The sequence below is a fragment of the Arachis hypogaea genome, chromosome 1 (genome assembly GCF_003086295.3).
Source record: "Arachis hypogaea cultivar Tifrunner chromosome 1, arahy.Tifrunner.gnm2.J5K5, whole genome shotgun sequence".
NCBI lineage: Eukaryota > Viridiplantae > Streptophyta > Magnoliopsida > Fabales > Fabaceae > Arachis > Arachis hypogaea.
The window spans coordinates 1,194,661-1,214,672 of NC_092036.1; the positions used below are offsets into that span (position 1 = coordinate 1,194,661).

At 30.7% G+C, this 20,012-nt stretch overlaps 3 protein-coding genes across 4 annotated transcripts; all 3 read right to left on the bottom strand.

Annotated features, from left to right (window-relative positions):
- Positions 1-634: 634 nt before the first annotated feature.
- On the bottom strand, positions 635-6,733 carry LOC112789277 (sugar transporter ERD6-like 6). Of its 2 annotated transcripts, XM_025831120.3 has the most exons (18): positions 6,034-6,733; positions 5,869-5,931; positions 5,690-5,779; positions 5,164-5,223; positions 4,976-5,041; positions 4,829-4,894; positions 4,536-4,611; positions 3,964-4,028; positions 3,704-3,796; positions 3,487-3,567; positions 3,288-3,372; positions 2,068-2,114; positions 1,917-1,979; positions 1,761-1,820; positions 1,615-1,680; positions 1,453-1,512; positions 973-1,087; positions 635-887 (listed from the first exon to the last, which is right to left on the bottom strand). In XM_025831120.3, the coding sequence occupies exons 1-18, from the start codon at positions 6,226-6,228 to the stop codon at positions 775-777; spliced, it is 1,464 nt and encodes a 487-aa protein (XP_025686905.1). In that variant the 5' UTR covers positions 6,229-6,733; the 3' UTR covers positions 635-774. The 2 variants fall into 2 exon arrangements, with proteins under 2 accessions (XP_025686905.1, XP_025686912.1); XM_025831127.3 differs by lacking the exon at positions 4,976-5,041.
- Positions 6,734-9,669: 2,936 nt separating this feature from the next.
- Positions 9,670-11,361, bottom strand: LOC112704573 (uncharacterized). The gene is made up of 3 exons (XM_072203512.1): positions 11,096-11,361; positions 9,823-9,989; positions 9,670-9,698 (listed from the first exon to the last, which is right to left on the bottom strand). The coding sequence occupies exons 1-3, from the start codon at positions 11,296-11,298 to the stop codon at positions 9,670-9,672; spliced, it is 399 nt and encodes a 132-aa protein (XP_072059613.1). The 5' UTR covers positions 11,299-11,361.
- Positions 11,362-13,025: 1,664 nt separating this feature from the next.
- Positions 13,026-18,453, bottom strand: LOC112789298 (uncharacterized). Its single transcript, XM_025831146.3, has 7 exons — positions 18,099-18,453; positions 17,893-18,000; positions 17,315-17,453; positions 15,607-15,777; positions 14,942-15,182; positions 14,622-14,713; positions 13,026-13,652 (listed from the first exon to the last, which is right to left on the bottom strand). Exons 1-7 carry the CDS (start codon positions 18,184-18,186, stop codon positions 13,376-13,378), a joined length of 1,116 nt encoding a protein of 371 aa, XP_025686931.1. The 5' UTR covers positions 18,187-18,453; the 3' UTR covers positions 13,026-13,375.
- Positions 18,454-20,012: the final 1,559 nt, after the last annotated feature.

Sequence of the window (20,012 nt, forward strand, 5' to 3'; positions counted from 1 at the left end):
AGCTCTTGCATCCAAACAAACTCATAAATTTACTATTACAAGGAAAAACCGCATAAATTTCATTGCATTTCAACTTTTTTTTCTCTTTGCTCTTTTTCTTTTCTCTAATCCGAACCATCAGCACTTTTTTTTCCTTACCAATACTAAAATCCATCAAAACTAGTAACCTAATGGGATCACAAGAGAAAGAACACTACATATCGCTCGCAAAGTCTTGATCTCGTAGTCATCTTCTGTGCATCATCCGAGTTCAAAATTTGGCTGATATTAAGTAGTGGATAGAATTATTAATATTGTATGGGTGAGTATGGTGTGAGAGCGTATAATGCCTGGGATTGAAAGCTGTCAAATCTATCCGATCTTAAAAAAAAGAAAACACAACATATCATGAGGACCTAACTACCCTACATAACCTAAGTCCCCAACACTTGGCACCCAAACTGGCCTCTCATTACAAACATGACATCCCTTAGGAAGGCCAATAAGAACCTACTCACTCGTGGCACCTTCATTAGATATGATTGTTTGCTTTCGGACAAGCACCTTGACGACCATCGTTATGTGGAAGGACTTCAAGTTATAGTGTATGTGTAAAAGCAGCTAGTACACTTATTTCACAAAAGAGACAAATGGATGAGCAAATCTTTCCCTTTGAAACAACTAACATAATACATGACGATGATTCCACAGGGCTACAGAAATACATTATGCTCAACAAAATATAATTTTCAATGAATACACACTACCGCCCCATGTTCTCTCCACAGTACACATCTATCTAAAGGAAGACTGAATTTCTTCTAATGTTCTTCCCTTGGTCTCGGGTACCCACAATGCCGTAAAGAAAACGGTGAAGGCAGTTACCACCATGTAAATTGCGAATGTTCCTGTAAAAAGTCAACAGTCAGCAAGCAAGACATGGGAGAGTAGACATTAAACATGGAAACATGCACACGTGTGAGCGTAACACACCTCCGCTACTCCAACTCAAAAGCAAGTTCGCCGTCATTGTGATCCCCCATGCAGTCAACCAGTTTGTCATGGTGGCTACACTACCAGCAAGGCTCTTTATATTCACTGGAAGTATCTGAAAAACAAGAAACAGATTATGCATTGACTGCAGGTCAGCGACCATTAATTCCATGTCAAGAAGTAGGAATACTTTCAAGTATTTTTAATTTTTGGAGCCTACTCTTGTACAGAAAAAAAATGTGTAGCGAATACAGAGAGGATAAGAATGAATGACAAGTTATGCGAGTCGCACCACTTTTTGTTTAAATAAAGTATGGTCTCACCACCAAATATGCCTACTCTCAGTATCCTATGTATTGGCCTTAATTTTTTGGTCTATATCACACACATGCACCCCAGGATAGAGTGTGAGGGATTTATGTGGTATCAAACCCGTGACCTTGTAGAGTACTTTTTGTTTTGAGTAATTAAAGTAAATACCTCTGACATTATAAGCCATGGGATTGGTCCCAGCCCTAGGGAGAACCCAATTACCATAACCTACAAAGAAGCAGTTGCTCAAAGTGTTGAATGCTAAATTTCATAGATCACGGAAATAAATAAATAAATAACTTGTTCAGCCAACAAGATCCAATATCGTACCACAAGTCCAACAACAGAAACAGTTGCCAAAATGTTTTGCAGATGAGAATCTGCAGATACAACTCCCTGGTATCATTGAAATATACCAGTTAGAAGCATAGCTAAGGCATGGAAATTGAATCAAGCTGTTAATTACCATTACCTACCTCCAGATAGAACGCTACAGAAACAACGAGAAGACTAACTGTCATTAGAGATGACGATATCTGCAGAAGAGAAGACCAATCTCAATATTATAGAACTCCATATACATTATTTAGTAAGATAAGTCTTACAGAAAATCAATTTTGCTTAATACTCACAATTAGAAGTAGTCTTCTTCCACTTTTGTCCACCAGCCATGTAGTGATTCCAGTTGCTATGACCTGGAAAAGAAAAGATGATTATGAGAACGGAACTCTATATTATATTAGCATGAAATCCGTTATGTACTCGATGCTTTATTGTCCAAACCTGAATAGCTCCAAGTCCAACTGTAGCAGCACTGCTGGATTGAATTCCTGTTACAATACTGAGGTCAAATACCAACACAAGTGCTACCTTGATAAATCCAAAGCTTGTTTAGGACCTCAAAATAATTACTATTACCATGTGCGGAAATGCAAACTAATGAAAAATATATAATTACTGTAAATTATAGAACAGGACAACTACCTTCATATTCCTTTTCATTTAATGACTATTATCACAATCAAAAAGCTCACATGATTATGAAATATAATACAAATAACTGGAGATTACTGCCTTGTAGGGGTACCATTTCCATCCTATATCTACCATCTCAAATCTCAATCCATTCAAACCATAGCTCAGAGTTTAGAATGGGATTAGAGTTTAGAATTGGAATCGCAATTGGTGACCCCCACAATAACATCTTGTTTTTTATCTCAAATTAAGCATTGGATTAGAGTTTAGAATTGGCATTGGGCTCTTCAATTCCAACTTTCATGTTTCCAGTTTCGTATAGGGTTGTAATTATGATTCCATAGTCCACATATCAATTTTATGCAAACGATGAGTTTCCTCAATTCTTAAAGACAACATAAGAATTACCAATTCCAAGACTTATGAAATGTCTCTCGCCTTATTGTACTTGGTGTTTGAACTTAACAATAATGTCTACTTTAGTAATTAAATGCAACACTCATTAATTAAAGTTAAATATTCTCTTTCTTGATATTAAATTAGTAATAATATAGTTACATATTTTATTTTTGATAATTATTAATAACTAAATATTCTTTCTTAAAAAATCATTTTACAAATACCTATTTATAGGATTTAGCTAAAGAGTGCGCTAAAGACATTGATCAAGAGTACGAAAGAGAAAAATTTACATTTTTATTCCATCAAAAAATTTTATTTGTAGTATATCCTTAGGAAAACTCTTATTTATAATAAAATAATTTGTAGTGATAAGTATGTTTTTTATGTTTTATTTGTCTCAATTTCATTCATAACATTTCAAATATATTTCAATTTTGATCCTAGTATTGTCACGTTAACATCTCCACATGGATGAAGATTAAAACTTATTTGAAATATCCGTGATAAAACTTATTCAAATCTTCGTTATTCTCTCTTTCCTAAACTCCGACCAGCATCACCCTGCCCCCAAATAATAATAATAATAATAATGATGATGAAAGTTAACTTAACAATTGATAAGTTACCTGCATTCTGAAAGATGATCGTTGCATAAAACAAAACTCCATTGATACCGCTCAATTGCTGAAGTGCAAGTAATCCAATTCCAATCTGGAGTTGCCAGGTTAGCAAAAGTTTGCAGGTGAGTTTTCATATAAATAACAAAGGAAATGCTAGTTATGATACAGTGTATAAGCTTGAAACTAGAAAGAGATAAAAGTGTACCGTTAAAGGGAACCAATATCTTTTCCTCTTGAGATCTGCAAACCGTATTGTTACTCTTTTTCCTGATGATGCCACAGATCTCTATAGAAAGCATATTGATAATCAGTTTATGGTTGTTAACACATGTTATTAAACTATTCTATAACAGAACTTTGATGCTTATTCTCATGCAAGTGACTTGGTTAGCAAAAGTCACAAAACAACATGAGTGAAATACCTTAATTTCTTGTACTTCAAGAGATATATCAGTATCAAATCCTCGAAGTACTTGCAAAGAAGTTTCAAACTCATCTGTCATCCCCATCTTGGCCTATACTTCCCCAAGTCCAACCAACAAAGGAAGGATAATTGAAAGAAAGGGAGAAACGAAGAGAGAAAATCAGCAAATAGCAGAATGTCTTACAAACATTTTACTTAAGATATGAGCATATTAACGAAGTTGAAGGTTCAAGATATCTTGTAAACATATGATCATACCAACCATCGGGGAGATTCTGGTATGAAAAATAATCCGGGAATTAATACTGTACAAGGCAAAATTCCTGAAATAGGATAGAACAAGGTATATTGTTATTATATCAGTTGCAGAAACTATGTAATGGTTTGATCTGCAGACTAATATTTCAAACCAAGTCCTAAGTATGTATTGTTCTGTCAATTGTTTGATGTTAAGCAGGAAAGTTACTCAAAATCGTGATTATAATATTGTCATTAGAGCATTCTGTTTTATGAGCCTTAAGTTTGATGTGTATGATTAGGCCATCGCATGGATGCTCTTTCAAATGTTCAGAACCTCTTGCTTAACTTCAATATGAAATAACTTTCCACTTTTTAAGAGCAGCTATAGGTAAAATACACACATTTTTTTAGTACAGATAGACATAATATTCTATTGTCATACAAATTTGACCTATGTACGCACAAACACCAAACATGTTCCTTGTGTTCCTTTCAGTAAAACTTAAATGTGATACGTAGTTAACTAAGGTTATTAAGAGTTCCATATCTCCATCGACAAACATCGAATCAATAAATAATTAGGATTTTACCTAAAATTGCAAGCACTCTCCAGTTGACAAAAAGGCCAAGCAGATATGCCAGCATTATTCCAATCGTAACAGATAGCTATGCCAAAAAATATATTACATGAATGAGAAATCTTAATTTCAAATACAATGAAAAGGAAACAAAGTATGTATGTAGCTTTGTTTTGATTTCCTAATCACTACTACTTTTTACCAATTCTTGAGAAGAAATTGGAGATTAGAAAAAATTGTGGCACTATTATAAACTAAAATTAGGAAATTAAAGCAGAAACCAAAAGTGAGTGTAGGCTTAGTACCTGGTTAACTGATCCAAGGCTGCCTCGCATGTTTTGAGGTGCTATCTCAGCTATATAAACAGGCACCTAAATAGTATCAGATAGACTAGGTTAACTCTGTAAGTCCAACCCAACAAATGAGTGACATAAGGGAGAAACTAATTTTACCACATAAGATATAATCCCAACGCCAAAACCTTCCAATAATCTCCCCATAAATAAAAACGAGGAATCCTATTGGAAGCAACAAAATAGAAATACAATGCATCAGGCAACAAATGGGTTACAAATAACAGATGAGGAAGTGTGAATATTAGTACTCAAAAGGCAACATACTAGTACTTGATAGCACCTACTTTGGCAAAAGAAATGGCGAGCCACCCGATTATATTCGGTATTGCAGCAATCATCAATGACTGAAACATCATTCAAAACATGCAAAAACCATCACCACTCCGATCACATTCATAGTTATTCCTTCAAAGCAGCTCAGATTAGACCAAAAAGGAAAGGGCGAAAAAGGGCAAACTAATATTTGGCATCCAAAAGATTCTAATTCCCACAAAATAGCTAGATAAATGAGGCAAAGGTAATCCTGCCTGTGGCCCCATTGGTAAAGCTTATCAAACTTTTATGATTTTTAAGGGGTCATGGGTACCTTTATTTCATTCTGAGGATATTTTGTTGAAACTAAAATCTTGTGGGCATCAAAATGGTGGTTTAAAATTTACCCAATCGTATAGCCACATTTGTTTTTTTGAATAATCATTCACAGAATCTATGTAAAAAATAGTTATTTTTGTTCAACTGGCGTTACCTATGCATGCATAAAATTATTTTTAAATTGAGAGAGAATCAAAATTAAATTCTAAAAGTAATTACCCCTTTGCGACCAATATACTCTGCTATCTGACCACTTGCAATAGCTCCAACCATGGCACCCACGTTGGACAGAGATCCAAACACTGAGAACTGCACCCAAAAGATCCAACGTAAACTCCAAGAAAAAGAGTAACTCAACCAAATCCAACCATAAATAAATAAAAAATAAAAAACTAAACCTCGGAAAGTGAGAGCTTTAGATCTTTGATTATGGCTTCCTGCGTTGGCGAAGAATACCCACACTATGCCCAATAAAGAAACAAACCCAATTCATCAAAATAACGATAATCAAGATAATAAACGAGCGTTGGGTAAAGATCGAAACAAAGAGAACGGAGGCAAACCGTGAAACCGAATTGGATGGGACCCAAGGCGGCGACGAGAACGCAGAAAAGGACCGAAACGGCACCGTCGCGCATGACCTGTGCAGATGAGCCCATGGTGCTGGACGTCCTTGAACCCATCTTGTACCAGCTCCCCGTGTGGAGGAACGGTTTCTGAAGGTCCCTCCCAACCGCTTCCTCATCCCTGAAACTCATCTTTTCGCTGCTGGTTCAGAACAGAACCCCCTCCTCTTCCTCTTGCGTTCTACGTGTTCGTGAAAATGTCACACAGAAAAGGGATGTCAGTCTTGACTGGTAGCAGCTCACTGCTGAGCTGTGATTAATTGACAAGTCAGAAATTGTTGTTGTTGTTCGTCAGATTTGAACAAGAGGACAAGATGTTTCAAGTGAATTTTGTCTGCTTTGGGAATCGAAGCTAGGAATTTGTTGGGAAAATATAAAATGTTTGGATTGGTTTAGATTTTGCGTTGTTGATGTGGTGAGGGAGTGAAGTGCGTGCACTACTCATTCAATCATGCTTATCTCACTCTCAAGTGGTGGATTATTATTATTATAATTATTGTTGTTAGTTATTTTGTGTGGGGGTCTGAATCTCAATTCTGAAGCTTCAATAATTGTCGCGTGTTTGATGCTACATTTGGTAATCAAACCTGAAAGCCTCACGAGGGATATGGCACCTGTTCTGCTATTCGCACGCATCAAGGGAAATAATGTAATAATAATGCATTAATAGATTAAGTTACGTGATTAATTAACTGGTGGATGTCACGTCCAATTATGGACCATTGTTTTCACTTATTTCTCAATTATTTTTAATTATTATAACACTCTTCAGTTTCGGTCATGAATTTTATATTCTCACACGTAAATATAGGATTAACATATTTCAATATTAAGAACTAGTAATCAGGGGGCGGAGCTAGACTCCTTAGGGATAATAATTACTATTAATAATAAATGACCATTTATGCTTATAAAAGATGAAAACAATGACATATATATTCACCGTTAGATTGAAATTAAACTTGTATCCTGTAACATGTTTTCTGTGTGAGAAAAGTACTCTACGTAGCATTTCAACTCTCTAAAGATAGAGTATTTTTGTCATATAGAAGGCATCTTGTACCGGTTTAAATTTAATTTTGATTTAATATGGAATATATATATCAGTGTTTTCATCTTTTATGAATACAAATGGTCATTTATTCTTATTATTAATATAATATAAACAATAATATACGGTTATTAAAACAAAATTAACAATATATAAAAATAGATTTAATTTTAATATAATATCAATATAAAATAATTTTACACATATATTCAACTAAATAGCATTATATCAATAAAAATAGTTACTTTTTATATTTATTATTTATATAATCATTAAAAAAACGAATATAAGTGAATGACGGTATAAAATGTTTTATGCTGTAAATATATTAAAATTAAATTCATAAAAATAAAATAAATATTTAGTTATCAAAATATCTAACTAAGCATAATAAATGCATTTAATTTTGTAAAAATTTTATAACAACTAACTTCAAATATTTTTGGTGACTAACTAACTTCAAATATTAACATTGTAGTTTGTAATATAGCATTTAATTTTTTTTTTTTGGCAAGATAAATAATTTGCATTAAGACATATCATAGCCTATGAAAGTAAAAGAGAAAAAATTATAAGGACTCATGGCAAAACTTGAATGATTTTTAAAGACTTTACAATTGGTTTTGTCGAAAATGTGATCCACACGTTTTTAGTAACTCAAGGTCATTAATTATAGAATCTAACTAAAAATAGCAGCAAACTCTTTCTCAGTATAAATAACTAAGTTATCTGCAAGGAACTCACTTTATTTTATTGTTTTGTTTTGATCATTTTTATTATGAGAAAGCTCTTGTTGTTATTGTTGTTGTTGATATTAAAAGAATCAAAATAGGTAATTGTTATGGTATCTAAAAATATTTATCTAATTTACTAAAAAAAATTAAAAATTAATATTTACTTTTAAAAGTATAAAAATAAATAATTATTAAATATTCAAATTTATTATAGACACCATAAAATTCATAATCAAAATAATGTATATCTATCTGTCAACTAAGTGATAAGATTTTTATTTTCATGTTTCTTTTAATATCATCTATAACTCAAAAATGTTGCAACATCTTTGACAAAATTTGGCACATCAATCTCATAATCTTGTAGTTAGAACTTCAAAAGAAGTAATTCATGTTCAAGAAAAGAAAAATTTATAAGGACTCATGACAAAATTTAAATGATTTTTAAAAATTATAACTTACAATTAATTTTGCTGAAATTGTGATCGGCACTTCTTTAATGATTCAAGATCCTAAAATTGTGATCGGCACTTCTTTGAGGATTTAAGATAATTTATTATAAAATCTGACTAAAAATAGCGGCAATTTTTTTTGTTCTTAACATTAATAACCAAGTTGGTTGTATCTTTGGTGGCTACAATTTTAATGGCTAGCTGTAACTATTGTTACGTTGACCAACGAATGAAAAGCTGACATGTGGACGTGCGTTGGTGTCTTTAAGCGCATAATTAACAGACTAACAATGATAACATTTTATTGAAATTGTTTAACATTACAAATCAAATTGCACCATCAATTATCATTAACTGCCAAAAAAGTAACTTTGATGTGTCAAAATGAGATGTCATTGAATTCAAAACTTCTTAAAATCATTGTTGTATGTGATGCTTAAAAAGGAATATTAGCCATTTCCACAATTTCCATCAGATGTAAGATCAAAATAAATTCAAATCAGAATAATACTTTACTAACACTATAAACAATGTCTTTTTATAAATAAGTTGCTCCATCTCCAATAATATTTTAAGAATAGTACTTACAACAAAAACATTTTTATCAAGCTGCAATTAGAGTTATTAAAATAATAGCTCCATCTAATATATGCAACTCTTTACAAAATGTCCATTTACTTTGCTCTTTTACTTGTCTCAAGTTCATAAAAAACAATCATGTTTATAATTTCAATTGCTTGAGTATTTTATAATTGATCATTACTCTTACAAAAAAAGTGCAAATAATATTGACCAAATCAGTCAATTATGTAAAAATTTATAAATTTAAAGTACTTGTTTTGAAGCTACAACCAGTCCTAATTGCCATAATTTTTTTAAAGTTATTGATTTTTATTTTTTTGCATATACACTTAGTTAAAAATTCAGATACAGTTAACTTTATGTAAAATTGATAGTTAAAAGCCATTAAATAAAATTAGTTAAATTAATCAAATTATTTAAATTTTTTAATTATTAACTTTACATAAAATTGATTGTACATGTACACTTAATACATAATAGGGTCCTAAAGGATTTGGATTCTCTAAATTTTTAATTTTACTTTAGAAGGTAAAATATGATCTATCACCATTTATTTCATAAGTGGAACAAAAAAAAATATAAAAAAAAATATTCGATGGTGAGAAATCCCACTTTATCTTTTAAAGTGAAAATCTAAAATTTAGAGAATCCAAATTCGGTCCTAAAATATCCAACACTACAGCGATGCCCTAATTACTAAGGCTATCTTTATTTTCTTTCTTTCCCTAATTTGAGTTCCAAAATTTCTTATGCCCTAATTTTTTAATTCGTACTGGGATGCATCTACACAACACACACTCATCAATTTTTCCATAAATAATACTGAACTTCTAATTAGGGCTTTGATGTTTTATATATAATAATTAATTCTTGGCATAATTTCTTGTTTGATCTTAAAGACACTCACCCGATGCTGCAGATTTAACTTTTTCCGTGGCATTGGAGGCTGCTTCTTTAGCTTCAATCTTTGAGTTCTGTGCTATTTTGGCTTTTTCACTGCTTAACCTTTTCTGCACTTGATCATCATGTATGTTCTGCTGTTTTTGTGCCTCATTACTCTTCATTCTCAAACCACTGCCCCAAAAGTTGTAAATAATTCAACAATATAATGATACAAATTAGAAAATTTTCAGGTATAGTAGGAATACCGATATTTCAGTAATTTTAGTCGTTGATTATAATTGAGATCATCGACTAAAATTGTTGGAATATTAGTATTTTTAAAAAATTAATTTTGATATAATAACAGTGTAAAATAATTTTAGATGTGCATTTAATTATATACTCGAACCCGCAACTTTTGAATGGATATGGAGAGACTGTACCATTTGAGTTATAACTCGTTGTTAAATTAATATCATACACTGGCGTTGATAATTGAGATTATGACATCATAATTTCTTGGGGGATGCTTCCATAAAGACGCAGAAAACGTCTTTTTTTAAAGATATTTTTTAATAATTAAAATTTAACACATATAATAATTTAAATTATGTTATTTTTATCAAAATTAGGTCAGAAAAATTAATTTGATAAATGAATAGTGAATCAAATTTTGAATATGTCTAAATTAATATTATTTTTTATAAAAAATTACTACAATACCCCTATTATATAAAATGATTAAAATACTCTTATTATATATATTAATTTTGAAAATCCTAAATTCTAGACCTTTTTCTCTATTGTTATAAGGTTAGAATTTAAAGTTTTTAAAATTAATATATATATATATATATATATATATATATATATATAATAGAGATATTTTAGTTGTGTTTTATAATAGGGATATTATAGTAATTTTTTATAAAAAATATTAATTTACACCAATTCAAAATTTAATTTATTAATTTTTGTGCTAAACTGATTTGTCCACTCTAATTTTAATAAAAATAATATAATTTAACTGATTATATGTGTTAAATTTTAATTTTTAAAAAACATCTTTAGAAAAAGACGTTTTTAACATCTTTATTTAAGTGGCTCCCTAATTTCTTTGGCATGTGCTAGCTTATAACGTTTTCAACGAAAAACAATCTAACAGAAAGACTTGTATGCATGTTTTACTTTTTAGAAAAACAATATCCACTGAATCTTATTTTTCAATATAGTTTTGAACTCTTATAAATAAAAATAATGTATGCTTGGAACTGCTCTTGAAACAAATGTAGTTGTACCTTTTGATTTTGTCATAAGCCCAAGTAGCAGCCGATTCAGTCTTTTCCTTGGCCTTTTCGGCGGCGGCGGCGGCACTATCCTTGGCTTCCACGGCGGTTTCTTTGGTACCTTCAGCCACTTTCTCACCCCATGGTCTACACATGCCCACACACATTGCTAGAAACAACACCAACACGAAAAGCTTTGTGGTTGCGGCTGCCATCTTTAACTTCTCTTTACTATTTATATATATTCCTTGCTGTTTTGTTTGAAATGAAAATAATTCGTCTTAGAGGTATATATATATATGCACACATTAATTAGCTCCGGGAGAAAACATTGTGACTATAAATGGACGGTGTTTTGTGAATATAGAGTGTTTTAAGGAAGATAAGGCTTCAAGGTTTGGCCATGTGTTTGGATAGACATGAAATATAGCGAATCATGTGCATGAAGAGTTGAAGACCAATGTTGATTCATGTGTGGGATACCTAGCCATCCTACGCAAATATGGTGATGCATGCAAGACCCTTTAGTATATAGAGAATTTTCTCATCAATTTGTGGAGAGAAATTCTCACCCTATTTTATATATATATATATATATATATATATATATTTTGAAAACTCTAAATTCTAATCCTATGACAGCAGAAAAGAAAAGTAAAAGGCTAAAATTTAGGATTCTCAATATATATAATAGAAATATTTTAGTCACTTTTTATAATAAGAATATTGTAGTTATTTTCTATAAAAATAATATTAATTTAGACCAGTTCAAGATTTGATTTGCTATTTTTTCAGTTAAATTAATTTTTTTAGTCTAATTTTGATAAAAATAACACAATTTAATCGATTATATATATTATATTTTAAGTATTAAAAAACATCTTTAAAAAGACGTTTGAGACGTCTTTATTTGAGTGGCTCCCTTTTTATCATGTAGTTTGTATTTTGCGAGAATTCTGATCAATTTTAAAAATATTTCCAACATCAATAAAAGAAAAAGCTTTAAGTTAAGAAATATAATAATTGAGAGATATATTATATGTAATAGTTTTATATTTTAATTTTTATTTCCTTGACATAGGAACATTAAATATCCATTCTTTGAGATGGGAATATAAATTTCATATTTAATTTGTAGGAATAAATTCTTCATGGGAATAACTTAAAAAATTTCTTATAATAAACACACAATGCAAGTAATAAGTAATTAATTATAATTAATCTTAAGTACCGTCAAAATAAACATCTGTGAATATCAAAATTAGTTTTTACAAACTAAGGAGCCAAATTATAATTTATCAAAAAAATTACATTCTTATTTTAGGTAAAGATACTAGAAATATTCAAGATAAATTCTTAATTTCTTTTACTGTATTCTTTTTCTTAAAATACAATAAACCTTAAAGAGGTCTCAAAAAAATTTGATACAAGATACTTTAGTTTCAAACAAAATTTTATTCACTAAAAATCTTTGAGAATTATTTTGGTTGGACACATTGAATCCTTTGTAGCTTTCAAACAAGTTTTTAACAATGCATGTTGGAAAAATAAATTCCTAATAAGTTTATTATAAGACAACCAAATTCTAAAAAATAATACTTTTAAGACAAATTAACCCCTTTTTAAAATGACGTAAAAACTAATCTGTTCAATGTGAGTATTGTTTAAAGACTTATAAAAAGGTAAAAATTTATTAGAGATCAAACGTTTGATATATAATTTATATTAGTGGAGACCAATTTTGATTTTTATTCTTCAAAATATATCAACTTTATTTAAGTATATGCCAATTATATTTTTATTTTTTTATTTTTTGTAATATGCCAATTTTAAGAGTGTTCTACTCATCCTCTCAAATGGTCCTATATTTCTAAGACATTTAACAAAATAAGTGATTTAAAATTACTTTTAAAAATACAAAATACAACACAAAACAAACTAATTGAAGGAGAAATGAGTTGTATTATCCAATGAGAAGGGGATTGAAGGAAATAATAACCAGCATAAAAATCTGTTGGCTAGTGATTGAAGGGGGCAACATAATACAAAAACAATATTGATTAAGAAATGAAAAATGCAGTTGAGAGAAATGACTGCATACATGTTTAAAAATGTGTGACTATTACTAACTATATGCAAAACCGGTGATAAAAATTTCAATTCTTTCTCTCATTTTTATCCCTCCTATCCCCTGACCAGCTTTTACTATATACAACAAATGTAATGACACTGAGAACCTTGAACCTCAGCTTGGTCAAGATTGATTAACTTCGTGAATTTCTTTTCACATGTTCAAACTGTCTGGAGGGATGCTTCTTCAGGATAGAGAGTCGACAACCAATCTAGTAAGGCCTTGTTCACGAGCTCCGGAATCTCGTCATGTGGGCAGTGCCCAGCCTGCAAGTTTACGAGAGTTGTTTTCGGATAGAACTCTTTGATTCGGTTAGCTTTGGCGGGACCAACCCATGGATCAAGATCACCCCAGAGCAGAAGTAAGGGGCAAGAGAGTTCGCTCAAGACAGCATCTAGTGTATACTTGCTCTGATTCGTCATGAAGCGTGTCATTAACCTGTAGATAACAATTGATTTGAATTAATACGCGGATGACCGAATCGGATGGTGCAGTAAATACGAATACAATAACAAAGTATCGTCCCACTAAGTGAGATCAGCTAAATGGATCAAACAACACCATTGCGCCTTGTTGTTAATCATGCTTTACCTTGGCACATTCATGCTTAGATCTCTTTTGATCAACACATTATGGGAAGAGACAAATAAAGAGGAATAACTAGGAGAATAAACTAACTATCATAACTCCATCTAGAGACTGATTTATTTGGTTTAGTCACCAAAAATTCCTTTCTTCTGCAATGTTGTATAGCTTTTGTACAAAATCTACATTGGAGGTACTTGATGTCTAATTTTTTTTTTTCTCTTCAATTTTACCCTCTTAACTTTCCCACTAACAAACTATCTATGCGGACTTTTTTTTCTCTTCAGCTTTACCCTTAAAAAAAAAAAAACTGTTTTCAGTGATCTCATTATTTTTCTATTCTATAACCATTATGCAAACCAAAAAGATAGAGCCTGGTGTCTATGGTTATAGTGGCTATCATGGCTATACAACTTTAGCATTGCTTAGAAAGTGTTGCTAAAATTAAAATCAGTAAATCACACTTTTTTTTTTTACATATTCCTAACACTTTTTACATTTGTTTTTCAAATGGAAAGTGTTGTTTTAATTTTAATAACATTTTTTAAGCGTTGCTAAAGTTGTATAGCTACCATAGCCACTATAACTTTAAGTACGATAGCATTCACCAATAATAAAAACATTACAAAAGTATATTTATTTTATATATTAATAATTAAGATATAAATAACTACTTAATAAGCACTATTAAGATGTTAAACCAATACTAATATACATGTTACACCTCAGAGACAGCTTGTTCTTACCATATATACCAAGATGTAAATTAAACTTAAAATTTCATAACAAAGAAAGATTGAATAAATTGCAAATATCATGTACCTATAATAAACTTCTCCTGCATTGGGATCTGCAGCTGGTCTTGTAATAGATTCCACTAGATAGTCGTCAACATTTGAAGAATTTACATAAACCTGCATTGACAAACCATTCTCTCAAAAACAATATTTACAACACGTAAGCGGTTCAGACTAGATGATGTCATTTGCATGGATCAATAGACATAGTAACCTCCTAATATGAATTATGTCTGCATTCAGACTATTAAAATCTTAATCTCTTTTAATAGTTTCATCAATTGTTTCAATGTTTTCAGTTAGTGGTTATTTATTGGGTTAGAGAACTCCAGTTCATAAACGTACACTTTTCAAGACTGACACAATTCGAGCAGGTTGCTTTGCCTGCCAGAAAAGAAATCCAAGAACTACTCGCTGGAAAGCCTCCTTCAAGGGTTTTAAGACGAACTTTGCTAGAGGTGTTTCTTTAGAACTTTCACTTTGCTTATTTCCGTCCCCGAATTGTCCGGCAGAGTTTAGTAGAACAACTCCACTGACAAGCTCCTGTAACGCAGCTGCTGAAACCAAAGCAGTGAATCCTCCAAGGCTGAAAATTTTATCAAAGTTGAAATAAGAATTACAGTACATTCTATTTTTAGTAAGTATGAAGAAAAATTATATTGCCTCGATAAACAAAATTTATAATGAGCTACAACATAACATATTAACATGTAAATTAAGATGCTGGACAGCTCATCAAATAATTTGACAATTCAGAAGGAAAAGAATGTTAAATGTAGGAGCAGCTTAATTTGATAACATAGTACTTGACAACTAAGTTTTTAATGATAATCATGCAAATTTGTTTTTCATTAATGACATGCACTATCCGTGTTGAAGAGGGAAAAAAAACTCAATTTTTGAGGGCATCTCTCAAAGTGAGGTACCTAGTACATGATTAACAAAATGTCTTCTTAAAATTAGACGTAATCCACCAAAAGAAAATAGATATAGGTATTATAGTCATTTACCTATTTCCAACTAAAACGGATGGTTCTTTAACTATTTCCTTCACGAAGTCTACCACTTGATCCCTCCATACCATAGCATCATACTCGATAAGTGCTTTGTCACTCCAGCCAAATCCAAGCAAGTCTAAGGCGTAAACCTTGTGTCTTTTCGCCAATTCTGGTATGTTGTACCTAAAGAAATGTTGAAAGCAAATATATGATTATCTACATAAGAAACAAAATTATTATTTACACACGCAATCAAATGTATACTTTAGTCACCTCTTAAATCCAATGGTTGAGAAAGTGCACAAATAATATGAGTAAAGTTCACAATTTAATCTATCGATGAAAAAGATGGTGCCTAAATAACCGATGTGCAAATAAGGAGAATTTTGTTTTCATTTGACTTGGAGCCACTGCAACAAAAAATGTAACCTAACCTACAATGCATACTCACAAGGACAAAAAAGATCACTAAGGCTTCTATATAAAAATAAGGTTTAATTACTCCGTTGGACCCTATAGTTTTACCAAATTTTCAATTAGGTCCCTATACTATTTTTTCTTTCAATTGGATCCTTACACTGCTTTTAATTTTATAATTAGGTTCTTCTTAGTGTAAAAAATGTTAGAATTAAGTAATTAACTAAATATTTCTTCGCAAATTGAAGCTATTCATAATTAAAAACCTAACTAGATCTTTGACTGTCTGTATTTTGGGAAAAATATTCTAGTAACATGAAAAGAACTTACTTACAAAATTAAAAGTATTGTAGGGATCCAATTGAAAAGAAAAAAAGTATAGGAACCTAATTAAAAATTTGGTGAAACTATAGGGACTAACAAAGTAATTAAACCTAAAACAAAGCATTAAAGTGATGGCATCAATAAGTTGGCAGTATCAGAAATCGTATATGTGAATACTTTACCAACACAAGGAGACTAACTTTTGGCAAGTACAATTTAAGCAAAGAACAAGGAAGCAAGAAAGTAGTAAAATGGATGGGTGAACCACCAAAGAAAGAAACATCCCAACCAATTAGAAACTAGGGACTGAAATAAAAGTTACTGCACCACTAGGTTAGGAGGTTTGTAACTAACTCTGCCGACAAAGCAGAGTAATGGAATGAAGAGGAATGTGTTACATGGAGAGATGAATGGGTATTGAGGGAGGTGGGAGACGCTGCGAGGGGACTATTTCAGACTTGTTGGGAATCAGACTTGGGACTTGGGAGAGAATCAACCCTCTCGAAAAGCTTGGTACTATCACTGTTTTGTTTTTTATTTCAGAAAAAATACCAAACACCCGAGAGAAGGGAAAACATGATACCAACGTGTCACTTCATACGACATGGACACATCAAATTTTTAAAATGACAAGACATGACAGAATATACTTGTGTGTAGTTTCCATTTCCATACCATAGTAGATCATTATCAAACTATCAGTATTTACTACTATCAATATTAACAAGACGTTTGCATTTAGCTTGTGTTGTACGAGTGTCTTTTTAGATACACAAACACCTCACTTAGCTAATGTATACATGCTTCATAGACTACTCCCGCCTCAATTTCTGCTATGGTTTTAAGGACTTCTTATCTTCACTAGATAACAGCTCTCACACAATGCATTATGCCATTTGCAAGGGCCTACTTGATTAGCTTTTATTATTATTATTTTAAGAAAACCCTGTAAATAAAGGGATAAAAATAAAATAAAGACCTCCAATGAAATGCAGAAGCCCCAAAACCATGGATTAGGACAATAGGAGAGCCTTCCCCTTGCACTACGTAGTGTATCTTATGACCCCTCCAAGTCCAATAATTGTACCCTTCAGGTTTGTACGGCAATCTTCCAACACCTGACTCAAAATTCCTGTCTCAAAAATACATTCAAGAGAAACTAGCACAACCAAGAATTAACTATCTTAGCCGAAGTACAAATAAAGGACAAATAGGCCACTGATCATTTTTCTGGCAAGGACCCAAAATTGCATATAGCTCTTTCACAATTGAAAACATGTCTCTCCTTGCGAATGGTCAAGGAACTACTTGCCCTTTCTTTGCTGAATTATGTAATGAATACAATCAGGCTATGTTGAGTACAATTGGGCCAATAGAAATAGGTTTGAATATTAAATACAACTAGAAGTAATATAAACAGGAGTATCAGAAATTGTAATAGGGGAGTGAATATGCAAATTGTGAAATGTCTTAAGACATTTATTTCTCTTTGATTTTCTCTTTTCTATCCCTAATCCTCAAATTGTTTTCTGGAAGTACTGGCTACTAAGTACTAACCTTGAGATGGCTGTGCTTCTGCAGTCAAAGTGGAAGCCATGGATGAAACACCGGAAGCCACAATCCCTTTCAGCGCAAAACTCCCCCTGCTCATTTCACATTTGCTTCCTTCAAATATAAAAAAGAAAACACGCATCCCACAAAATCAGCAACTAATTTTGCTACAAAATAATAAGAACGCAGGCATTAAAGAGATTGAGACTCACGGTGATAGTAAGGGAACGGAGCAAGGAGAGTAGTGTTAGTGAGGTGTAATCGGAGAGAAGGGGAAAGAAGGGATATAGAAGAAGCCATTTAAACGGAGCAGTACACAGAGGTTCGAGAAAAATCGAGAGCCTTAAGGAGTTTGAAGAAAATAGATAGAATAAAATGAACGACGACGTTTGCATGTTTGTGGTGGGTATCTGTTTGAGTGTTGTGGCGGACTCCGAGCCAGAGACTCCAAAGACTAGCATCATTTCCCCTTCTCATTTCGTGTGTTTCGACGGAGAAGGAAAAAGAATAAAGACAAATCATAAATTACAAGAAGCCTCAAGCTAGTAAAAATAAGGGTGAAAACTCAACTACAAGCAACTTTACATGTATTTAATAGTTGATAGTTGAAAGTAGTTAAATAATTTAAATAATTTGACTAAATTTTTAACTAATAATTTTTAATTATCAAATTTATATGAAATTGACTGTATTTAAATTTTTAAATTTTTTCAAAAATTTTTTAATTATTTTATTTATTTTTGTCATTTAATATTTTTATATATTTATTTTTAGTTTATTTAAAAAAATATATGATAAAAATTTGACAACATAATTGAAAGAAAAAAAATTAAAGAATCTATTCCCCTAACATCTCGTAATTTATTTCAAAAATTTATTCAATACTTTTTTATAGTCACATTTTTTATTCTACTAGATATTTTCACTTAAAATACAAATACTATATTTTAAATACAAACAAATATTCTACATCTAGCTAGAGAAAGACATAATAAATCACTTAAAATATAACTACATATATTTTAAATACAAACAGATATTCTACATCTACAAAAAAGACATAATAAAACTGAGATATAACTGTGTTTGATTTACGTTTTTATTTTTAATATATATTTTTTTAAATAAAAATGATAAAATTTATTTTTTATTTTTTATTTTTACTTCTTGTTTTTACTTTTTTATAAAATTTAAAAAATAAATAATCTAATAAAAAAATAAAAAATAAAAACATACACTAAAACATCCTAAATTTCGCACCATACTAAGGCATTTTTTTTTTTGGACAAGAAAATTTGAAAGTATTTAGAATTAACAAGCTGGAAGAGTCTTCCCCTTCAGGCATTAATAACTCCAGAATAAGTTGAATTAAAAAAAATAATAAAACTCCAGAATAAGTTGAAACCTAACGTTGAGACCCGGATTCGAACTTCTAAATAGTTTCCGATGCGAATTGAAAAATGAAAATCATATGTAACATATAGATGAGTAATTCAAAGGATCAAAAGAAAGATAAAAGAACTTATTAGATATTTTTTTTGATTGCAATTTTCAGGATTTAAACCCGTGACCTTTGAAATGGGGAGAGAAAGATATACTATGTAAGTTAAAGTTTATTGGCCATGTATCCCCTTATCTTGCACTATATTGAACCTTTTTGGTTAATGCATTCAAAAGGTAAAGAAAAAAACAAGGGCAAAGATTAAGTGGAGAAATGATTTTTTTTTTTTTATTAAACACATATACCAATTTTACAAAAATAAAAAGGCAAAGATAAAATGGAGAAATGAATTTTTTTTTTGAATATATATATGGTAACTTCACGATACGTGTCATTAACTATAAACCGTTTTTTATTAAATAATGTTGTAAATTAGTTTAAACTCGAATTATATATTATGTATTATTATTATTTATGAAATTATAAAATTTTTTTGAATATTAATTTTTTATAATAGTAATTTTTTTAATTTACAAATTTTAATAATATTATTATAAAAAAATTATAACTATATTAATTTTAGTAATTTTATTTAATTGAGACCACAATAAAAACTAAACTTAATTCTTTCTAATGGAGAAGAGATAAATATTTTGAATTTTTATTTATTATTTGTAATAAAAAA

Excerpts from the sequence above, each read along its gene's own strand:
- LOC112789277 (XM_025831120.3), bottom strand. The coding sequence starts at position 6,228 with ATGAGTTTCAGGGATGAGGAAGCGGTTGGGAGGGACCTTCAGAAACCG. Across the intron at positions 4,612-4,828 it reads GCCTTGGATCAGTTAACCAG|CTATCTGTTACGATTGGAAT; the intron begins GTACTAAGCCTA and ends TTTTTGGCATAG. Across the intron at positions 2,115-3,287 it reads GATCATCTTTCAGAATGCAG|GAATTCAATCCAGCAGTGCT; the intron begins GTAACTTATCAA and ends GTATTGTAACAG.
- LOC112789298 (XM_025831146.3), bottom strand. The coding sequence starts at position 18,186 with ATGGCTTCTTCTATATCCCTTCTTTCCCCTTCTCTCCGATTACACCTC. Across the intron at positions 17,454-17,892 it reads AGAAGCACAGCCATCTCAAG|GTGTTGGAAGATTGCCGTAC; the intron begins GTTAGTACTTAG and ends ATTTTGAGTCAG. Across the intron at positions 14,714-14,941 it reads TTGTGTCAGTCTTGAAAAGT|GTTTATGTAAATTCTTCAAA; the intron begins GTACGTTTATGA and ends TTGTCAATGCAG.
- LOC112704573 (XM_072203512.1), bottom strand. The coding sequence starts at position 11,298 with ATGGCAGCCGCAACCACAAAGCTTTTCGTGTTGGTGTTGTTTCTAGCA. Across the intron at positions 9,990-11,095 it reads GCTTATGACAAAATCAAAAG|TGGTTTGAGAATGAAGAGTA; the intron begins GTACAACTACAT and ends CTTTTGGGGCAG. Across the intron at positions 9,699-9,822 it reads AGTTAAATCTGCAGCATCGG|ATGCATCCCAGTACGAATTA; the intron begins GTGAGTGTCTTT and ends TGTGTTGTGTAG.